Consider the following 22,298-nt stretch of genomic DNA (forward strand, 5'->3'; position numbering starts at 1 on the left):
GCAAGCCTGAGGGAAAACTTTCTGGGCTGCTGTAAAGGAGCTCTGTATCAGAGCCTCTACAGAGAGCAAAGGAATGTACCAGTACGTTCCATGACTCTGCACTGTTAAGGAAGCTCTTGATAGCCTGGAAGCAGAAGACAAGTTTAAATCTACCAGCCTCTCCTCTAGAGTGAAGCTTAAGGTAAGAATAATGCAACCCTGGGCTGTAAAGTCCAAAGTTTTATTTTAAAGGGTAACCAGGACCACAGGAAACATGCAGCATAAGTTGTTGAAGCATCAGAGCATGGGCAGAACAACTGCTTGATGATCACTGTCATTCTTCAAAATGGAGAGGAATAAGCTGCAGCAGTCTCAGCCACCCCTTGAGACATCCTTCTGGCTTGATCTGGTTTGGCTTGCAGCACTGCCAGCTTCCCTGGGTAGCTAACTGGAGACAGCATCACTCTGGGAATCTCATATCAGCCTGGGAATCTCATATTCCCAAGGTCTTGCACAGGGTAAACATCTGGCCTGAGCAGGATGAAAGAATGAATGATAGAGAAAAAGGTGTCCAGACCCAGAGTCAGGGTCCAACGTGGCATAACAACGCTATGGTAATACACATATTTTATGGGGAAAGAGCAGTGCTTTGAGGGGACTAGTTCAAAACAGACAACTTGGATACAAAAGGGGACACAGGGAAAAAACCCATGAAAGTACTTGTGAGAAAATAAAACTGAATATGCAGAAATTGTAAGAATACAGAACAGAGGGAGTGAACAAAAGCAGTCAAGTGAAGAGGGACTGGCTATGCAAACATACGAAGACCTGAAATATCTGAGCTTATTGGATGAAATAAAATTTCCTTGTTTTTCAATTGCCTGCACTGCAAAGCAATCAAGGAACAACATGTTACTAAATGTCCTTAAAAGAGTATATACAGCAACTTCACTAGATCTGTAAGCACAGAACAAAGTGGCCAGTAGCCCATTTATTTCCAAGAAATTATTAATAAAATTGAAGAGAAAAACAAAAAGAAAACGAGAAAGAAAAAAAAAAAGGTAAACTTCTTTCCCAGATCTTGGGATTTATTTCAGTGAAAAAAGAGAGTACAACTTTACCTGTCAATTTAACACACAGAATGTTAAATGGCTATTCTAATTTTCAGCCCAACAATTATATTCCAATCCAATGGTAAAGTATTCAATAATCAATGCTATCCTGAGGCTTTTTTGTTGTTATTTTACAGAAGAAATGTTCAAGTCTCCTGCTTTGGTTTTCACTCACTTTGATTGCTATGGAAAATCCCAGATTTTGTTTACAAGAATGATTCAACAAACGTAAAGGACAGTCACAGTCAAATGTAAGGAAAAGGAAAGCAAAACAAACAAAAGAGAATAAAGAATTAGTAAAAATCTAAACAAAGACAATAAATAGTATTAAGGTTTTTTTTTGTTTTGGAAAACACTTAACTTTCAAAAAAATCTGTTATACTGAAACAGCAGTTATTGATTCTCCTAGTGCATCTTAGGTAACAAAACAAGCTTAAATAAAAAAAAAACAAACAAACTATAAAGTCTTGATAGTGGGCAGCTAAGAAAACATCATAGATGCAAAATCAGGCAGTCTGCATGCCTTGGAGATTCCCATCAACTCCCTGCTATCTCTCTAACTAAAGAGGTGCAAATCCAGTCAGACCTTCCATATGGTAAACTGAAACACTGACAATCTTAAGCACCAGTCTTCCACTGAGGGACACCTGGTAGGGACTCATCCTTATCCATATTTCAAAAGGCCTGGGAAGGACTGTCACAGCCTTTGAACATGTGCTTGAATTGAAGCAGCACTGCTTGCTCAAGCTTACTTTCCTGCAGTTAAATGAGCCAGGCACACTTACAGAGCTTGCTACTCTAAAGCACTGAGAACACATCCCAAACGCAGTTTGGATGTCAGCGCAGTGGTTGCAGGGTCTGTGTCTGTCTGCATAAAATACATGGATGCATGAATACATGGCACATACACCTTAAGTCCTTCCCTCCCACCCTCCTCGCCAGTCTGCCAAAAAGTACTTCAGCCTATTAACTCTAAATTCAGCGTTTTGCTGCTACCTTCCACCTCCTCACCTTTGTAGTCTCACTAAATTCTGACATTTTCCTCATATTCATAATTTGGTCACCCAAATTCCAGAAGAGAAGTTAATTTGTTTTGGTAAGTTTAATTCCTGTACATAATAAAAGGCAGGAGTTATGTGCCATGCTATGTGTTATGTTAGGTCAAGGTTAACCACAGCACTTCAAAGAAGGTGCACCACTCAGGGAAAATACTGGTAACTTGCAAGGATGCTCTGAGAACACATAATCTGAAAAATATGAAGACTTCATTGCTAGGTATTTAACACATTTATTACTATGTCTTTATCTGATACGGTAAAAGGGGGAAAAACCATCTCTGCCCTGTTTTAAGTTTATAACAAAATATATGCAGCCAAATGCATGCATTTCTGTGTAAGAATTAAGCCAGAGTCCTCCCTTCTTGCACAAGTTAAAGACAGGACCTACAGCAGTTATTTATTAAACTGTCTGACCTTGCTAAATGCAGTTAGGTTAACATCCCATTAATCACCCGTCATTATATCTGCTACCCAGCAGAACAGAGTTTCCTGAAGAAGATGCCAGAGATAACTTACTGCAACTTTGATTTTCTCTCAGAATCACACTTCTACAAAGAATAGACAGGATTATAATAACCTGTGCCTATTGCTTCCATCATGCTGACATGGAAAAATGAACACAGAAAAATGCTTGTGAAATCCCATTGAAGAGTAAGAGACTCAGCCTAGAAGCCCTAAACATTCTGTAAGCCCCCAATAAAGGATATTGTGAGTGAAGCAACAGGACAAATAGTAGCTGATTATTTGTTTGCTACAAAAAATTAAGAGATTCCAAAGTTTGACAGAATTACTTCTCCTTACCTGCATTTTTTCAATCATCTCAAACAAGTCCACAGTCTGTGAAAAGGAAAAGACAACAGAGAAAAACAATTTGACATTTGCAGAAGCTAACACTATCTTCTGTGGTAACCCAGATATTGAAGGAGCCAACACCTCCTTCCATATTTTGGCAAAGAAACTATTTGCTTGCTGAAGACCTGATGGAATTGTTCTTCCTTAATTGGTAGCATGGAGAATACAACTGGCCAAATTGTCTTCTGCTTGTGTTGCAAAAGCTTGACCTGAAACCTGGTCAGTCACGTATCAGGAATTTCTCTCTTTCAGTGGGTCAGATTGACTTGAGATAGAATGGCATAAGAACTGGTCAAATTAGCAAGTTTAGGATTCTCACAGAAGGAGGCAACTATAGTTGTAAGACATACATGCACACAAGCTTGATTTCGGACAATTCCTCTGCACACATAACTCAAAGCATATGCCAACCCTGAGCCAAACATGGACTGCTTTTACCTTGTTGGGAACAGCAGGAGTGAGGACACATGGAAAGCCTTCAGTGGGAGAGTCTATAACATCACTAAAACCCTGCACTGCCTCCTCAGATCTCCTGCAACAGACAGAGGTGGAAGAGAAAAAAAAAAAGAAAGAAAAAATTAACTCCTAAGAGAATTCAAGATGTCAGTGCTTGCCTGCAGTGCCTCCCTTGCCCTCTGCATACTACTCCTCTCCCCAGGCCATTTCTTGCCTATAAGGAAGCTGTCATTACCTGTGAGAATCCCTGAGGTGGCTGAACTTACCACTTGCCACTTTCAAACATCCTGGATGTAACAGCAAAAATTTTCTGGCTTCTGACTACTCTGTCTCTGCTAACATACAATATTTTCCTCACAACTGTCATGGAAGTGCTGAATGATTTTCCTTTGCCAAGTTCCTCTTCCATCATGGATTTGGAGCAGAATTAAGACACATCTCATAAGAAGCTTTGTAATCAGATCTCAAAACAGAACCATATTAAAAAGGATGAAAGTAGTTCTGAACCATCACTGAAATCAGCACCAATAGGACAGCCCCATTTGCCACAGCCTGGGTATTAATCTCAAAGACAGGAGCATAACAGAGATGGCACTAGAACAGAACTGATAACACCCCGCAGAGATGCAGGCACCGCTTTGTGTTACCACTGCTGGTACAGCAGCATGGAAATTAGGTGAGCTTTTGTATGCACATCTGCTATGGAAAATATATTATTACTATGGTCCCTGCTGGAGCAGCAGTGGGTACAAACATCAGCAGGACTTCACTTGATTTCATAGAAGAGAAAATAAAAAGCAACACAAACACTACACTTCAGTTTAGAAGACATACCTGGCATTGCCCAAGGCACTACAGGCAGCCTCACAGTCAGCTGCACCTCTCCTACTGTTACTTTATAAACATTCCACACCTCTCACTGTTTTTACTAGCAGTCACAACTGGGGTTAAGTCATGGTGAAGGCCACATAGGTGGGGCTGGGAACTAAGCACAGGTTTACAAGACACAGGACTCATCCACTTTGTAATGAAATCATGAATATGATTGTTAGGTGGTCATAGAATCACACAACAGTCTGGGTTGGAAGTGACCTTAAAGATCATCTAATCCCAACCCTCCTCTGCCAGATGTCACCTACTACATCAGATTGCTCAGGGCCCCATCCAACCTGGCCTTAAACACTTCTAGGGGTGGGCCACCCACAGCTTCTCTGGGCAACCTGTTCCAGTGCCTTGCTATCCTCTGAGTAAAGAATTTCTTCCTAATATTTAATATAAATCTCTTCTCTTGTAGTTTAAAACCATTCCCCATTGTCCTGTTACTACTTGCCCTGTAAAAAGTCACTCTCCCTTTTAAATAAGCCCCTTCTAAGTACTAGATTCTTCTTTTCTCTATGCTGAACAACCCCAGCTCTCTCAGCCTATATTTGTAGGAGAGGAGCTCCAGCCCTCAGAATATCTTTGTGGCCTCCTCTAGACCTACTCTAGCAGGTTCACATCTCTTGTGCTGTGGACCCCAGAGCTGGATGCAGTATACCACATGTATACTCACAAGAGCAGAGTAGAGAGGGAAAATCACCTCTCAGCCTGCTGGCTACTCCTCTTGTGAGGCAGCCCAGGGTATGTTTGGCTTTCTGGGCTGCAAGCGCACACTGCAGGCTCACGTCCAGCTTTTCCTCTACCAGAACCTCCAAGTCCTTCTCCACGGGGCTGCTCTCAATGAGTTCATCTCCCACCCTGTGCCCATGTCTGGGATTACCCCAAACCAGGTGAAGCACATTGTACTTGGACTTGTTGAACTTCACAAGATTCTCACAGGACCCCCACTCCTCAAGCTTGTCTGGGTCTCTCTGGATGGTCCCTTCTTCTGTTGTGTCAACCACACCCCTCAGCTGTGTGTCATCTGCAAACCTGCTGAGGGCGCACTCAGACCCACTGCCTACATCATTGGTAAAGATATTAAAGATCACCGGTCCCAAGACAGAGCCCGAGAGACACCACTCATCACTGCCCATACAATCATCATACAAGGCATATAATAATCCTACAAGGCATATAATAATCCTACAAGGCAATCAAGAATTGCTGTCCTGTAGCTATTAGATGCATGACTGCCACTGCTTCCATGCTAGGAGAGTGGTCATGCAGACCCTTGCTTTAAAAGCAGTAGCTACATTCCTTCTTGTATGGAGGTACGACATATTTCTGTAATCTTGAAACTGCTCTGTCACAAGCTCCAAGAACCCTAATGCTCACCAGTTCTCTGACAATTCACAATTCATTTTAGTGGCCCAATGGCATAATGTAACTTGCATATAGGCTCATCAACACAAAATAACACAATGCTTCCACCCCACAATTTTCTCCTGAAATTCAAATGAGAGAGATCTGTATAATGCATGTAGAAATTAATGCCATAAAATGTCTGTGAGGGAAGATGTAGGAGTTAGTCTTGACAACCTCAAATAAATATTGAAATAGATTGATGACAAATGTATTTTAAATTAATATTAATACTATACTAATACATGCTTTATTTATCATCCTCTTCATTTACTTGAAGAATGTTTGGGATGAGCAAAATTTATGTCCAAGGCAGTACATGAAACATTTTCCCTGTCTCTTAAAAATCTGGAGATTCTTTTCTGTAAGCCCTAAAAAGGCACAAGTTTAATTTGATAAATTCTCTTTTTCAGAAAGAAGTGTAACAATAGAACCTTTTGTGTAACTGGATGTCCTGGGGCTTTGTTTCATGCTAGTGTTTTCTTTGGCATGTCACTGAGGTGAATGCTGAATCATTCAGAGGAGTTAAATACACACCTGCATCATGGAAATCTGGCAACTCCTACATGATCAGCGGGGCCAGTCCTGCCCCTGTCCTCTAACCATAAATTCATCTCAACACTCTGGACTGACTGGAAAACTTCAGGCAGAAACTGTTCTTTACCACTGAATCCTAGCACAGTTCTATTGACCAAATGAGTCCAGTAGATGCCAAAATCACCAGTCTTACTGTACATTCAGGGATGTTCACAATTCTGTAATTATCCCAAATTAGGAATATGCCACAGGCCTTTGAAAATCCAAGAGAATGCCTTAGATTTTACATTATCTTTTATAAAATATCACAAAAAATTGGGGCTATTATAATTATCACTTTGAAGTCCACATTCAATTTCTGGAACTTTGAACTTCTGGAATGAAAAGCACTATACTGTATTATAAAAAGGGAACATACTTCTTTTCAAATTGGAACTTCAAACTCCTTGACCACAGAAAAGAAGAACATCATCCTTCTGAAAAAGGAAAGCAATTGTGCAGATTGGGAGAGGAATATTTGTGAAAATGTATACTTGCTGAAGCTTTATTCTTAGGAAATGGCAATAAGGGGAAGCAGAGGGCCTAGAAAATGCTGAAGGCTAAATTGGGATTTGCTAGTGACACTAACCAGTACATTAATTTCAAGCAGGCAGTCAAACTAAACCTAGGTACTGCTGATCCACTCATAAATTCCACTCTCAATTCTGAAAAGGAACAAGAAGAACCTTTGAACGTCTCTAAGCCACTACAACTCTGCTCATGCCTTGTATTCCTGTCTTGCAGCATCCTCTGCTATTTCAGTCATAGGATCTCTCCACCCAGCTTTCAAAATCATTGCTATCTGCTGTAGCTGATCCAGTTCAACAACCAAGTCCATGCAAGTATTTGCTCTAAGATTTGCTCTAACAAATTGGACAGAATTTCATACACCCCTTCATAAATATTCCAGAGCAAATGGGGATTTGTTGCACTCGAAAAGGCAAGTGCCCCAAATCCACAAATAACTGTTTTCCTGAAAGTTCACAGGGAAGCAGGTGTATAGCTGTTGTAAATACTTCTGCTCATCTGGAAGCCTTCCAATAGGAGAAACACCACAGTGTGATTTGCAGCTATCTATGGAACAACAGTCAGTATAATAACTGGTGTCCCAGCCTGATAAGAGTTTCTTGCAGGGAGACACTAATATGTTTTTAAATCCCTCACTAGAAGGGACAGGCAATTCAGAAGAACTGAAAGTAATGTGAGACAAGAACAGGCCTGAAATGCTCATAAGGAAAACTCTGGACAACCACTTCTCTTGAGTAACAGCTTCTGCCATTTCACTCCCTTATTTCTGCCTTAGAGAGGTGCATTTGCTTTAGCACATACAATTGTCAGCTATTCGGTGGAGACAGCTGAAAACATGACACGAATAGCCCTACTCTCAGAACACCCGTACAGCTTTGAAAATTGCTTACACACGGATTCCTAGAGCTCAAGAGAAGGAGTTACTGAAGCAGAACTAGGAAAAGGAAGCCACCACTAGATTTGAGAGGCAGTTTGCTCTCAGCTGGTCACAAACTTTCTGCCCACAGACTCTGCAAGGAACCTCTCTCCCACCCGTGCTCCCCTCTGGCTGCCGGGCAGCTCCCGTGGAGGGCACCGCTCCCACTCGTGGGCAGCCCGTGCTCAGGACTCCGTGCACGCACAAAGACGTGGGCAGGGTACCGGGAGGGCCCGGAGAACCCTCCCCTCCAGCTCTCCTTGCGGGGCAGGTGAAAGGAGAACTCCAGGGGGAAATTAATCTTGCCATCCAACCCGCACTCTCATCTCCTCAGAAGTCCCAACAGGAGAGGTTCCCCCCTCCCCGGACGGCAGGAGAAAGCCTGCCGAGCCCCCTCTTTCCTTCCAGGGAGAGGCACCCGCTGCCGCCCCACGGCCCGCCCCCCCGGCCGGAGAGGGGCCGGGAGGGCCGGAAGGAGGGAGGAGCGAGGGCCGGGCCCACAGCCAGACCCGGACCTGCCTGGCTGGGCACGGCCATCGCCTTCCCCCTCCCCGCTTCTCCGCCCTTCCAGCCAACCCGCCAAGGCTCTTCCTGCTGCTCCAGCACTGCGATCCCAACGCCGGCAGCCGCTGCCCTGCCCCGTCCCCGGGCTGCCCGGGAAAGGCAGGGGCCCAGGCCCCACTGCCGCCGGCACCGGTCCCGGTGCCGGTACCTACCCTCCGCTGGCTCCGGCAGGGAAGCCGTGCTCCCTGGAAAACATGCTGGACTGCTCCGCTGAGTCAGCTCCCCGGTTCCCTCCTCGGGAGCTTGCTCTCCCCCGGCCTCGCCATGAAGAAGGGCACAAGCTCCCTGCCGGCCCCCTGCGAAGCCCCGGCTCCCGCCCCCACCCCTCCTCTTCCTCTCGGGCCGGGATTCACCGGATAGAAAGGGAAGGCACCCGCACGGCCGGGCCCGGGCACGGGCCCGGCGGACAGCGGCCCCGGAGAGCACGGAGGGGAGGAGGAGGAGGGATGGAGGACGAGGAGACAAGGGGGATGGGGTGATGGCTTCTGCCCCTCCTCCGCTGTGGCAGAGCGGTTCCCCTGGAGCCCCCGCTGTGCGAGCCCATGGATGGAGCACAGCGTGCAGGAGCAGCTGCTGGGACAGCCGAGCCGGGGATGCTGCTCTCCAGGTTGTGTGAGGGTAACACAAGCACAGCGTTAGACAAGGACAGCAGAGGGGTTTCACTTATTCAACTCTGCTGTAGAACATCACATCTTCAGGCTTTCAGTATCCAGTGAGGAAAGTGAGCATCAAAGCAGTTCTCCACAAATCCCCATTCTTTTAAAGGGAAGGCTAGGAAGATACTGCATCCACTAAATCCAAATCCGTGTCATTTGGACCTGATATACATCAGGTACCGCAGAGATTTGGCTCTGCATCCATTATGAAATAGCTCATTGATGCAATGTGTAAACTAGGGAGGCTTAATTTTTCAGAGGTCACAAATGCCTTAATCACATGTATTTCCATTCGCTCATCAACAGATTCACTCATCAACAGATTGTCATTCCTGATTAAAAAAAAAAACAAAAAACTGAGCATGAGAACATGGTCTGCTATAGAAAGAATATGAATAGACCTGTGTTTAAATGAGAACACAGAGTTCTTCTGGACACGTATTTTTTTTCCCTGTGCTTCTCACTTTCATTCCACAGGATGATGTCATTTATTCTCTTTACATCAAAACCTATAAAAGCAGCAGCTACAGCCTTACGCCAAATGTCAGCCTCACACTGGGTTTTTCCTAACTAATGAAGAAGACATAAGGAAACACAGAACAGGAGACAGAATTTGCCAGAGAGCTAGGAAAAGATGTAAAGAGTGCAAACAGTATGCAGACAGACCAGGCATTAAAATATGAGCTAGCAGATAGAGATGGAGAAAAAAAGAAAAATGCAGAGAGCAAGGAGTTATTTCAAAGTTTTGGGGATGAATGCACCATTTTCATCCTAATGCTTCCTATAAATTCTACTCTTGAAAGGCCTGGATAGAAATGATTATGTGGACTTCAAGGATCTGTGGGTGGGCACAGAGACTGTAAGGAGTAAGGAATCAAGATAGGTGACAACTTTGAGTGGACAAAGAAGGAGTCCACTTGCTGTTTTTAGTAACTTGCATGGAGTCAAGGTAACTCAATTTCCTTTTGTCTACCTCTTGTAATTCCCCAGAAGATCTGATGCTGAAGCATGGGCCAATTCATACATCCTCACTCCAACTCAAGTGCCTCCTAAATGGACTCAGGGCACTGAATAGAGCAGCTGCTCTCTGCACAAGCAGGTCTTACTCATTCACCTGAATCTCTGAGTAGAGATGTGACTGGACCAAGGCAAAGAGCCAAGCTTGCCATTTCTGCTGCATCTAGGAAGGAGGAAGAGACATTATTTTTTGCTGTTAGAGAGGGCTGCCAGCAGTAACTACTGCCCTCCCCCATCTCAGGGTCATTATCAGCAGCGCTATCAAGCCTGGCCATGGTGAAAGCAAAGCATACAGAGAGGCTCAGGTCTTTCTGCCATTCTTGTTCTTCGGCAGCTTGCCACTACAGACAAGAGCCAACTTTGTTCACATACAAAACCACACTGAACTCAGCTTTCATTTAGCTGCCTTACAGCTTTACCTAACCTTCTGTGTAACTCCAGTTATGTACAAAGCCCTCAACATGCATAAGCAAAACAGCAAACAATTATTAAATACCCTAATTACTGTTCTAATTACCTTCCTTTAGCAATAGCAATATGAATAAATCACATGTAAGCAAATCACAGGACTGCTTTCTGTTCCTCAACTTACAATCAAGCCAGCGATTGTTACTATTTACCCTGCTGATGCAAAAATATTCTGTTATAAGCCTTCTGTTGTAGTAAGTAGATTCAGCTCCTATTAATACTCATGTTCTTATATGACTAATACAGTGTACTTACAGTCTCAGATTTTAATCCCTATATGTGTCCGTACCTGCATGTATCATTATGCATTTTATCGTGATGACGTGGTTTAGGGACTGGGATATAAGTTTTTGTTCTTTCAGGTATCCTTGTAGGCACATTAATATATGTATTACAGTAATTGCTGTCTATACCTTTTGCTATGTATTTTCCTATTTTTGTTAGCAGATTTTTTCAATGTGTTTCATTTCATTAGCATTTTCTCTTGCTCACGTAGGAGAAGTCTGTATTAGCTGTAACACAGAAACTGGTCCCTGCAATTCTGTTAATTGAGTCATTGTAAGAACATCAGCAGCTCCACGGAAGCTGCGCAGTACCACATAAACACAGCAGTATATCCTTCAAGGGTAAACTCTTCAGGGCAAAACCTGTATTTTTTTAAGTTTTACTTCAATATTACACAAACTCATAGCTGCATCCACAGACAGAAACACACATGTTCTCACATCAGCTGTTTCCACAGATCTATGCACACAGTTTCTAAATATAGCACCGGGTGTGCACAGACAGCACCTCCCGCAGCGCACTTGGACTCCTCATTTTGTGTCTAGGACTGACATAATCAGGGTGGGATTCCTTTGAGTCTGGGCAGACCCTCTCTCATGTCCCCCCATCCCTTTAGTTAGTTTCATTTCCTACACAGACATCTGCTCTCCCCACCTCCACTCTCCATTTCTCTCTCTGCAACTGCTTCTCTACACAATGCAGAATAGCACAATGTCTTTTAAAAAGCACACACACTTTCCCTGATGAAGCTGAAACTGCCCCAAACTCTATCCATTACACAACGCCACGGAAGCAGCAGAAAAGATCTGGATCAACCCTCCCCCACCTATCTTTGCCCCCATTCCTTCTAGATGCAAAATATTTTTAATTGGCATTGCAAGCAAGACGAGAATAAAAGCAGCTAAGCTGTTCATCCCCTACCTGGGCAAGGATCTCTCATCCCCAGCTGGTGAGCAGATGGAGACAGGGAACCCAGCTGCTCTCCTTTCCTTGCACTATCAATTATTCACGTAGGTTGCAGTGTCCTCCCTCTCCCTCCCTCCCTTTCTCCTCCGCTGCCCCCACCTGCAGCTGAATGGAGATCGAGCAGGTCGGTGCTGTCACACTTGAAACTAGAGATCATTGTCGATTGAACAGCCAGCCTGTGGAGCAGCTGTGCTCTTAAGCAGAGAAGATTTGCCCTGGCAGAAGGGAACAGACTGGCAGCTCCAGAGGTGGAAGACAGGCAGCTCTGTACATCCACATCCTGCTCCCTGCGCTTCTAATCTCAGACCTGCAGGGATGACCTTTAAAAATGAAAGAAGGTTTTTTTGGTTTTGTTAGGTTTGGTTTTTTGGTTTTTTGTGGGTTTTGTTGTTGTTGGGGTTTTTTTGTTTTGTTTTGTTTTTTTTTTTTGGGTTTTTTTTTGTTTTTTTTTTTGTTGTTGTTTTGGGGGTTTTTTTTGTTTTTGTTTTTGGTTTTTTTTTACCAGAGAAAAGCACATTTTCCTAGTCTTCTCAAGTATAATGACTGTTATTTGATGACAGTGAACTGGGTCATGCCAATTCATGTATATAGATCAGAGCAGGAAGGGAAAGTAGAAGACTGGAAAAATCTGAAACGTGATTACGTAGTACTGATTTAGTCCCATAGCAAAGGCACAGGGAGAGGATAATTTAAGGGGACAGAATGACATGGTACTTTCTGTAAATGCTTTTGGTAGTCATGAATCATGAGACTGACCTGTGGGTTGGAATGATTCTTCAGTCGCAATTTTTGTAGATAATTAAAGGATTCTTACATGGTACAAGTCTTAGGCAAAGGTAAAATGAGTTCTGGCAGACCTGGGTCAAGGCATTTAAAGCATTTTGCCTTTGTAGAGGGCTACCGCCCACAACTGGGTGAATTTTCTAGATCTGCCTCACAGCAAAATTAGGTTGAAATCTCAGGACAAATTAACTGCTGGAGTAACTCACCCTGAATCATCCCAGTGCCATCAGTTTGCTGGGGGCCCTCCTCCTGTGTCGTCTCAAACATCACAGTACTTTGTTCTGTTAATTCTTTCCATGGCCATAGCTGTGCCAGAATCACCAGAGACAAATAAAAAACCAACAATCCAGAGTGCTCAAACAGTAGGTCATCATAGCTTTTCTGCCCCATTTAACTTTTCCCATCTTTTGAAAAAAATGTCTGCAGGAATTTTACCAGAAATAGTGAAGAATATCCTGAAATTACATTAAAAATAAAATGCCAAGTAGAAAACATTGGTATTGCAACTACAGTTATAAGTAAAACTCCTGAAAACCAGCAACTCTTTTTAAGAGGTACTCTGATTGTTTTCAATTATCTTCTCGTTTTCAAAACTTTACAGATAAAGCTTTGTCAAGCATTTCTCCACAATTCTGCAGGCTGGAAAAGTTTTAATTTAAATTAAGAAAAAGTCATCACCTTTTTGTTTTCATATGAGCATTGGAACCACCAAGTTCTATGGATGGAATAACAACAAATTTTCCAAAGATTTGTTTTGTGCAGTTGTTCCAGGTCCAAGAACTCTAATTGAGCCTGCTGGAGCAGTTACAAGACCCATCCCTTGTGCTGGATCTTTGATGAGGTTCACTTTGAAACCTTTCCCTCTTTTGGATCTTTTTTCCTCGTTGGCTATTTTAATTAAATTTAAAGGAGCCTTTTCTCTGAGATAACAGAAAAAAAAGGCTCGATGAGATAATTATCAAAGCAATAATTATCAAGTTATCAGAACATAATTTTAAGAAAATTATCAAATCAACAAATTATCTTTGAGACCTTGATACCCTAATTTTGGTAAAAGAGAGCTATACAGGTATATAAGGCAGAGACAGACTGTTTAAAGTAAGTTTTATTTCCAGAAAAGCAGACTAAGAACAAGACATGGTAAAACTCAATAACAGTAAGAAAATCAGAATTATAAATATTAGAAAACAGTAATTTTTGGCTTTTCAGTTAGTAGCAAATATAAATACCTGTGCATCTACCTAAAGATATAGGAGCATAGATTTATGCATTTTTTCAGAATACTAGACTCTTACTGGACTAATTGTATGACTATTTTGTTATCTTACAATTTAGTATTATTCATAACCTGATTAATACAATTCTAACATCCTGCCCTTTATACAAGTCTCTAAATTACCCTTAGATTATAAACTGACTGGGTCTTCCCATATATCTGTAAAGACTATAGAAGAAATTGTTTCCATGTAAATACAAACACTTCCCACTTCCTTGCCACCATTATTTGCATATCTCACAATGCATTACTGATATTGGTTCCTGTCATTACCACTGCTCCACATAAGGATAAACTGGCACAGAGATACTAACCCTCACTATCTTCCAGGGCCACAGAAAGGAAACAGAGCTCTGAGTCCATCAGTACAGCTGTATAAGCAGCTTGAGATGCCTCCATGCCGTGCTGACACAGGAGAGCCCCACTCATATCAGCCACTGGGTCCAGGTGACATCCTGAATGCCAGTGCTGGTGCAATGAAGGGGACTGGGACAAGTGGCCAATGGAAAAGGGATAAGGCAGAACTCCTTTGCAAGCAACTGAATTTTAAACTGGCCCATGACATCAGTGCAGCATCGGTCTCTCTGCAGGGCCCTTAGTTAATGACTCAGTTTACTTTCAAGCTTTGAGCAAAATTGCCTGCTAGTAAAACTTAATTTTATGAGAAATATTTATCAATTTGTCTGTCTGTCAGTACCGTATGAATTGGGGAAATGGGGGGATTTTGATAGTATAACTTTGGAAATTTGTCAACAGGGAAAATTCATTAAGAAGGAAATGATGAGATTGCTTGCTAATTTTAGAGAAGACTGGAATGGCCACAATTCAGAAAAGATGAAGCAGCTCCTCCACAGAAGTGACATCTAGGTTCATCACTATAGGCACAGCAAAAGGACAAGTGACAACATTCAGGTTGCACCGAGGAAAATTTCAGCTACATTCAAGGAAAAAATCATTCTTTTTATGAGGGTGATTCAGTACTAAGAAGTGCCGAGACTGAGTAATATCATTCTTGGAGATCTTCAGAGATATACATACAAGGCCCTTCTAGCTTTGAAGTTGACCATTTAGTGCACAGTAGTTGACCTAAATGAGACCTTTTCATACTAATTTATTCTATGGTTTTATCCACTGCATGTTAGAAAATCTGTGGCATGAAATGTTCAAAGGTCAAAGTTCATCATTTCAGTATAATATGTAAGAGCTTCAAATTCTGCAGTGTGTCAGATCATAACTGAGTCAAAATTCGTCACTGATGGTTTCCACCCAGAAATCAAGTTCTCTAATCATTCAGCAGGTAAACATTTTCTTGGCATATGTGAAAGTACTTGGAAAATCAGAGTTTGTATCATCCAGCAAAGTCCAGGGCAAGTCTTGCCCTGGCCATATATAACAGGGGCTCAACAAGAGGATAACACAGAGAGCAAGATGTGAGGACAGCTCTAGCAGAGGAAGACCTTCTAATTAAAGACCATATTTTGCAAACAGTACTGCATTACCTATATGATAATCATGCTTAAGAGAAAGGACTTATTTTCTAGGCTTTACTGCACCATTAACTTAATAATGGGCTTTAACGAATGATTTTAACAAAGGAAAACTCTGTACACTCTCAGTAAGCATAATCCTTTAAAAGCAGTGCTATATGAATATACAAAGTCAGTTTGCATCCATGAATTACATGTGAAACCAAGGCGGGGAAGTGAAAGGATTACCAGGGTCATGTAAAATGGATGGATGGACAGCAGAAAGGCAAATCATTAGACTGAGGAAAGTCTGCAAAGCACAAGGGTGAAGATATGGGCCTTGCCTAGGTTGGATCAACAAGTTTAACAATTTGCAGTAATGAAATGGTATTCAAACAATAGCTGCTTAATCCAAACAAAAGGGCAGAAAGCACAGGCAAGGATTTTTTTGTGGCTGCTAGAAAGATACATGGGATGAGAAGGTAGGGAGGTCAGAACTAGATGCCGTGCAGATAAGGACACCGTGTGGATGAAAAGTCAATCAGACAAGTAAATTTCTTTGCAAAATTAGGGAGAAAGGTGCTTGCAATTTCCTTCTGTCCAGATAATCTGGACCAGCTGGATTTTCCCCTACAAACCTCTGCTGCAACTCTGAAGGGCGCAGAAGGGGTTAAAGCAGCCTGCAGCACAAAGCGTGGCGGAGAGGCCCGCTCAGACCGTGTCGAGCTGCGGAATCCGCGGGGACGGAACACCCGGGCCCCCTCCTCTGGGAAATGAGAAGGGTGCGGCGGCCCCTTTAATAACGGGAGCCGGCGCTGATTAGTGTGGACGGCACGATCCACTGCGGAGCGGGAGCAGGGAGCGGGAGCAGGGAGCGGGAGCAGGGAGCGGGAGCGGGAGCGGGCCCGCCTGCAGGCGGCTGTGCCCGGAGCGTGTTAGGGACGCTCAACAGGGCTTACACCCCCGGCGCATTAATACAGGCGGGGGTCGTGCCGACAATTTCTTAGACATGATCAACACCTCAAATACCGTGAAATTATCTGTTTCAGTGAAACATTTGTACTTCAGTGAAATCTTGGTTTTTTTCTTTCTTTTCATTTAAGGAGGATGCAAGGTAGCTCAGGAAAATCTCAGCCCTGTTTCCAAGGCATAAAATAAGAGTCAGTCCCCATTCCAAAAGAGTCCATTCTCTGAGAGACCTGCAGTGAACGAAAGGATTTGGTTAAAGGCAGAGCTGAAGGCTTTGTAGTAACTGGAATTTGATCTAAGATGACCCGAATCAGAAGTCAGTGCCAGTTACAGGAACAGACTCCTTGTTTCCCTCTTCCTTCCCACCTGCGATACAGCAATGCCTTTCTCCAGTCAGGGCAAGACAAGGACATTCTTACTTACAGGAATCAGGACAGTTAAACAAACAACATGCAGACTGTTCACAATTAATTAACCAACAGAATTTCATTGGAAAACACCTAGCAATTATTCCACATCAACAGGCCATCTGGAAAGCGGTAAGGATGGTTTATGCAGAGTATTAGGAGACAAAATAGTGGATCATTTATTTGTTAATCAATAAGAACACATAGAGAATAAGGAGGGTTCGATAGTGTAAGCATGTACAACAGCAGAGAACAGCTGGTACTTGCTTTGACAAATACTTGGCATATATAAAAACTTAAAAAGAATCACTTCATGACATTCAGTAAGAATGTGTTTATCACTTAGGAACCATACACTAACCCTAAATATCTAGAAAATCTGTTAATGAAGAATGTGGAGAACATTTTACTTCTGTGAATGACTAAATATGTGTCCTGATGTGTTTGCACATTACACACTACATACAGCTCTACATGGCATGTATGGTCTGTGCATTATAGGTACACACACATTTATCAAATACATATATTCTGTGTATCAGACATGCAGTAAAAATGGAATCTATGGCTTCAAGTTTACTTGTTACAGAGAAGTGCCCACTAAACGTTTTGGAGTACTATCAAACTATATGTCTCACAAAATAGTGTTTCCACATCAAACTTAAATCACAAAAAAACCCCAAAAAACAAAACAAAACAAACAAACAAAAAAACCCCAAACCAAAAACAAACTTATTTTATGGCCAGTTTGTTAAGCACCTCGGTGGCCTGGATAGCACTAAGAGGACAAGCACCACTGGAAAATCAGCCTGCATAGAGCACCTTGGTTAGTAACAATCCAGTATAATTCCCAGACTGCAGGGAGTTGAACTGCCACAGTAGAAGAAAAAATTCTATTCAATTGCAGTGAAATTGGCTCACTTACTTCCCTGTGGTAGGATAGGGGAGAGAATCAAAAGGGCAAGAGTGAGAAAACACATCGGTTCTGATAAAGATAGTTAATAGGTAAAGAAGAGTCTGCACATGCAAGCAAAGCAAAACAAGGAATCATTCACCACTTTCCATGGGCAAGCAGGTGTTCAGCCATTCCCAGGACAGCAGGGCTCCATCATGTGTCACGGTTACTTTGAAGAAAATTAACTCTACCACAGCCAAACCAGCACAGCATGGGATAAAAACTATCCAGGCATTCTCAGGAAGCAAGTGGTCTTAAATAAACTGTAGACCTGAAATAAAGAGTGCCAGCAATACTTTGGTGACATAGAACTGGGAACGGGGAAAATCCAGCAATCTTTTAAGAGCAAGTAGAGCTGCACAAACTAAAATGTAATGAAAGGAGGGCAAGATGTTTACTTCCTTCTCAAAGAATATTAAGAATTGATAAATGTATTTATATAACTGATGTAAATATATTTGCAGAATGAAAGGCAGAGCTGTAATCAATCATGGGACTCTGCCAAAATGAGAGAAGTTAGATTTGTTAGGCAGTAAATATTTACACTTTGTTAGTGCTCAACCAACCAGCCCAGCTGGCTTGGTGTGAATACTGGAGATAACTCAGAAGGGTCAACAGTTAAACCAGACAGTTTAGGATCAGCAACAACAACTCTCTCATCCTGAAGAGTTTCGCACAGGCATGTCAAATGTGGGGAATCACCTAACCACAGCCTGGTTATTTATAATATCAGTATCTCATCTATGACCCCAAAACAGTAATTTATTTTCCCTTTGACTCATTCAAGAGCATACATCCAGTATTAATCTGGAAGATGTCAGCTTTGATTTTTCCACCATTTTCTGTATGTTCTTCAAGCTGTACCACTTCCATTGTCTCTTACTGACCTACCACAAAAACCTCTTACTATGGCAATTTCTAGCCCAAACTTCTCCATTTAGAGAGCTGCAATTCACAAGAAGCCTTGATTTTGTCTGTTTTTTGTTTGGAAACATGTTTACAGCCAAATTCCACACTGCTTCTTTGACCTATCAGTTTCAACACAACTTGTAAGAAAAAATATTCAGCCTCCAAATTAACAAAATATAAAATAGGAGCATAAAAATAATCTCTGAAACAAGCCTTTGCATGGAAATTAACATATCTCTGCCTTTTCCAACCCCATAATGTTGACATGGTAAATAATGTATTGCCAGTTTCATGTATTTAAGGTTCAGAATTTTAGAAATTGCAAGACAGGCTCAACAAAGTTCAGCATATCTGGGCTGCCATGGAACTACACTTCAGGGTAGGATTGAAAGAGGAAAGCAGCAAGCAGAAGCAGGACATGCAGAAAGCTGTAGTCCTCAACAAAAGCAAACCATTGTCAGGGATTTTGCATAAATAAAAATCATCTGACCTTTACAGTGGTCATAAGAAATTGAAAATCAGTTTACCTCCATACAGTTCTCATTCTGCCCTGACCCCTTACTTTGCAAATATAATTTAAAAACAGCAGGTGAACATAATATTCCCAAGGAAGCGAAGGAGTCAGCTCTCATAATGGAGGCCCTTTATCTTTTCTTCAGATGGCCAAATGTTCATGCCATAAGAATGCTTAAGTACAAATTTAGGAAGTCTTAGTGATGGTTAAATTGTTGCTGAGTAGCTTCATGAGCAGGAGAATCTGGCTAAAAGGAGCACCACCATATATCAGGGACTTGGAAACTTCATCAATATTAATGGAGCCCAGGGACCTTGTCAATATCAATGGATCTCAAGCAGGTGTAGACTGGAAACTTGTGAGAGCTCTGGGTGTTGCATACTGCCACACACTCAGGTGTGAGAAGTAAAGGTCATATAATTGCCATTCTAATAAAAGACTATTCTCTCTTTTTTTAATCAAGCAAGACAATATTTGGAGGAAGCAGGGAGGAAGAGAGGAGGCACTGGACAAGAATATAGACCTCATCATTACTTCCAATATAGTCAAAGAAATCTCTTCAGCCAAGATTATGATCACTCATGCCCCAAGCATCGATGAGAGCTTTTCAAATAATTAACACCTTCTCATGAATCACTCTGACATCTTTCATCATCTGCAAGGGATTTCACAGAACAATTAAATGAATTAGATTTCACAGAACAATTAAATGAATCAGAGGTCGCCAATAGTGAGTTAACCTAAAAACTCTTCTCAAGAAACAAGGCACTATCACAAGGATCATCTTCGGCATCAAATGTGACTTCACTTCAACACAAATGTCCGTAAACTATGACCACTGTACCCTGAAATTCTGCCTTCGATGGCAATCTTCTAATTTTCACAGAAAGACCCTTTGCAACCAGTCAACACTTTCTCTTGAAAGAGGTACAATGTGGAACAAGCAAACTTGCACAGTCATCATCATTAATAAATGCTCAAAGCCATCATTTCAACCAGATATGCAGTTAATCCCACATATTGAGTGTCCTGGTTTTTTGTTGCCTACAGTGAACAAGAAAGCTATCTCTCAGCAGCAGAAGCCCTGATAACACGGAGTTCCCCTTCACAAACAATAGGAGTTGCAGTATCACTAGTGCTGCCGCCCCAGGAGAAAGCAGAAGGTGGTGTATTGCTTTCACAGTGCTCGTTTACAAGGAGCAGGCTGAGCTGGCAGTGATGTGGTGTGGTGCTTTCATGAGACTGTCCCTGCAGCTGGTGGCTGACCTTGGAAGCAGTCATTTGCCCCCACAGGAACAAACATCCAAAACATCGTCACAATGACATTCTAGAATGTACCAGAATGACAATGCAGATGCCATACAAACTGCAACACTACGAGGCATGACAATGGCACATACCAGAAATGCATTATGATGTGCTCTTGCTAATTTGGCAGTGTCCATTAGGAATGCAAATCCATGCCAGAACTGGACAAAACCTGTCTGTATCACTAAATAAACTAACATCTCAGACTGAGGAGCCATGCCAAGATAAAAACTATGTTCTTTTCAGCTCATGTGACTATTTGCTTTCATAAAATAACATATTTGCTCTTTCACTGACCCCTGTGAATGCCTATTTGCAGGGATGTAACTGAAATATGACACCCATTTTTCCTGAGGCAGAAGAAGGAACCAGATTGAGTTTCCTCCCTCTGAGGTGTGCTGCCTTTATGGCACGTGGCTAGAGCAAAAACTAGTGGTAAAACTAAGCTGAAACAGTGTTGCCTTTGAGTGGAGAATATCTAACAAAGGAAAAAAAGAGGATACCTGTTACCGTTCTAGTTTTCAGGCAAAATGTATCTTTACTAAAATAGATTTTACTCTTTTTTTTTCCTTTTCTTTCTTAGAGTTTCTTTTCATACTAAGTTATCTATCTCTGGTCTTCCATAGCTAAATTATTTTGTGGCTTTGTCACACTTGCTTTAGACTAGGAGCACCTTAGGCTGAGAACAGGCATCAAGGAGCATGTGGGATTCTGTGCTTCACTTGCTACAAAGCACAGCACTCAGAGAAGGACCAGTACCAATAATAGCAGTGTCCTCTTCTTCTCCAGAGCACAGCTCATCAATAAAATGGTTAAGTGATTTCTCTGTCTGGCAACACTTTCCCCATTCTCCCACCCCTCTATTTACTAAAAGAATTTGAAGAAAGTGCCATGTTATACAGTAGGAAAGTAGGAGCACCTTATGGAGAGACACTGTAGGTCTCACCAGCAACAGGAAACAATGCCAAATTCCTGCTCAGGAATCTATATTCTGCAACAGGTACTTCAACCTCTTTCTCATCTTTTCACATGTATTACATTTTGTGAATTGCATAAATGCTGAATTCCAGCCCAAGTAGGCTGTATTTTACTGTTGGGTGGTAATTCCCAACTATTTCAGGTGTGGTTCCTTAGCAAAACCATCTAGAGCTGTTGAGAGGAAAAGGGCATCCCCCTTTCTTCAGGGCAGAAATAGGCTATGAGCTCCCTTCTTCTCTCCTGTGGCCATACAGGCACTTCCTGCATGGTTCTGTGACTGTTAGTGTATTAACAGAAGAGAAAATAGCACTTTTTACTTTTTTACTTGTTTATGCCCTGTTAACTATTCAGAATATGTCAGGGAGGGCTCCAGTGTAAAACAGGTTTGGCAACATAAGCAGCAAGAATATATCGCTAGGACCAGGGAGGAAGATAAGGAACAGAAATATTGTGGCAATTACACATTAACTTTTCTCACTGCATCTCATGTCCTTTGGCTGAAAAGTTTCCTATTTTAGAATGGTGAAATTATGTCTGGAGAAAAGGAATGTTCCACAGTAAAGCTGCTCAGCATACATACGTCTGATTTTCTCTTCTTTCCAGAGACACCTAGTACAGTCTAGAATGACAGCAAATTATCTTCCTGGGTTCTTTTAACTATCCTCAACTGAGTCCTTAGTTTCATCTTACAACCATTTCTTTGAGCTCATTTGCTCTTTCCACATTATGGAAATTTCCACAGTATTCCACGTGATTCTTTCACCATATTCTGGCAGTAGGATCTTAACTGCCCTCCTTCTTTAGTCATGGCCGTCTCCTCTTCTGTCTAATCCACATTAGGAACTCTAAATTAGCAAAAGAGGAGAGGTCACTGTAGTGTCCCATTTAGTAGCATTTCAGTCACCAGGGTGGATTCCTTCAGAGAAGTGCATACTGCTAATTTACATCCCGCATAGAATAACATCTCCGTAGAAGTACTGCAGTGTGCAGAGATTCTACACAAGTGAAGAAAGTCTT

General features: G+C 42.1%; 1 protein-coding gene across 11 annotated transcripts in view; it reads right to left on the reverse strand.

Annotated features, from left to right (window-relative positions):
• LOC115902721 (rap1 GTPase-activating protein 1-like) overlaps window positions 1–11,723 on the reverse strand; it is a 44,136-nt gene extending 32,413 nt beyond the window's left edge. For 10 of the 11 annotated variants that reach the window (XR_004060631.1, XR_004060628.1, XR_004060633.1 and 7 more), the window contains exons 1-3: window positions 8,477–8,820; window positions 3,440–3,533; window positions 2,951–2,986 (exon numbers count right to left, since the gene is read on the reverse strand). Coding sequence is in view for 5 of the 11 variants with exons in the window: in XM_030946456.1 (XP_030802316.1) it covers window positions 2,951–2,986; window positions 3,440–3,533; window positions 8,477–8,520 (174 nt within the window). In the remaining 6 variants the exon portion in view is untranslated. Of the gene's footprint in view, window positions 1–2,950; window positions 2,987–3,439; window positions 3,534–8,476; window positions 8,821–11,671 lie in introns of those variants that run through there. The other variant, XR_004060634.1, reaches the window with a different exon arrangement.
• Window positions 11,724–22,298: the final 10,575 nt, after the last annotated feature.

Source organism: Camarhynchus parvulus, chromosome 1 (genome assembly GCF_901933205.1).
Source record: "Camarhynchus parvulus chromosome 1, STF_HiC, whole genome shotgun sequence".
NCBI lineage: Eukaryota > Metazoa > Chordata > Aves > Passeriformes > Thraupidae > Camarhynchus > Camarhynchus parvulus.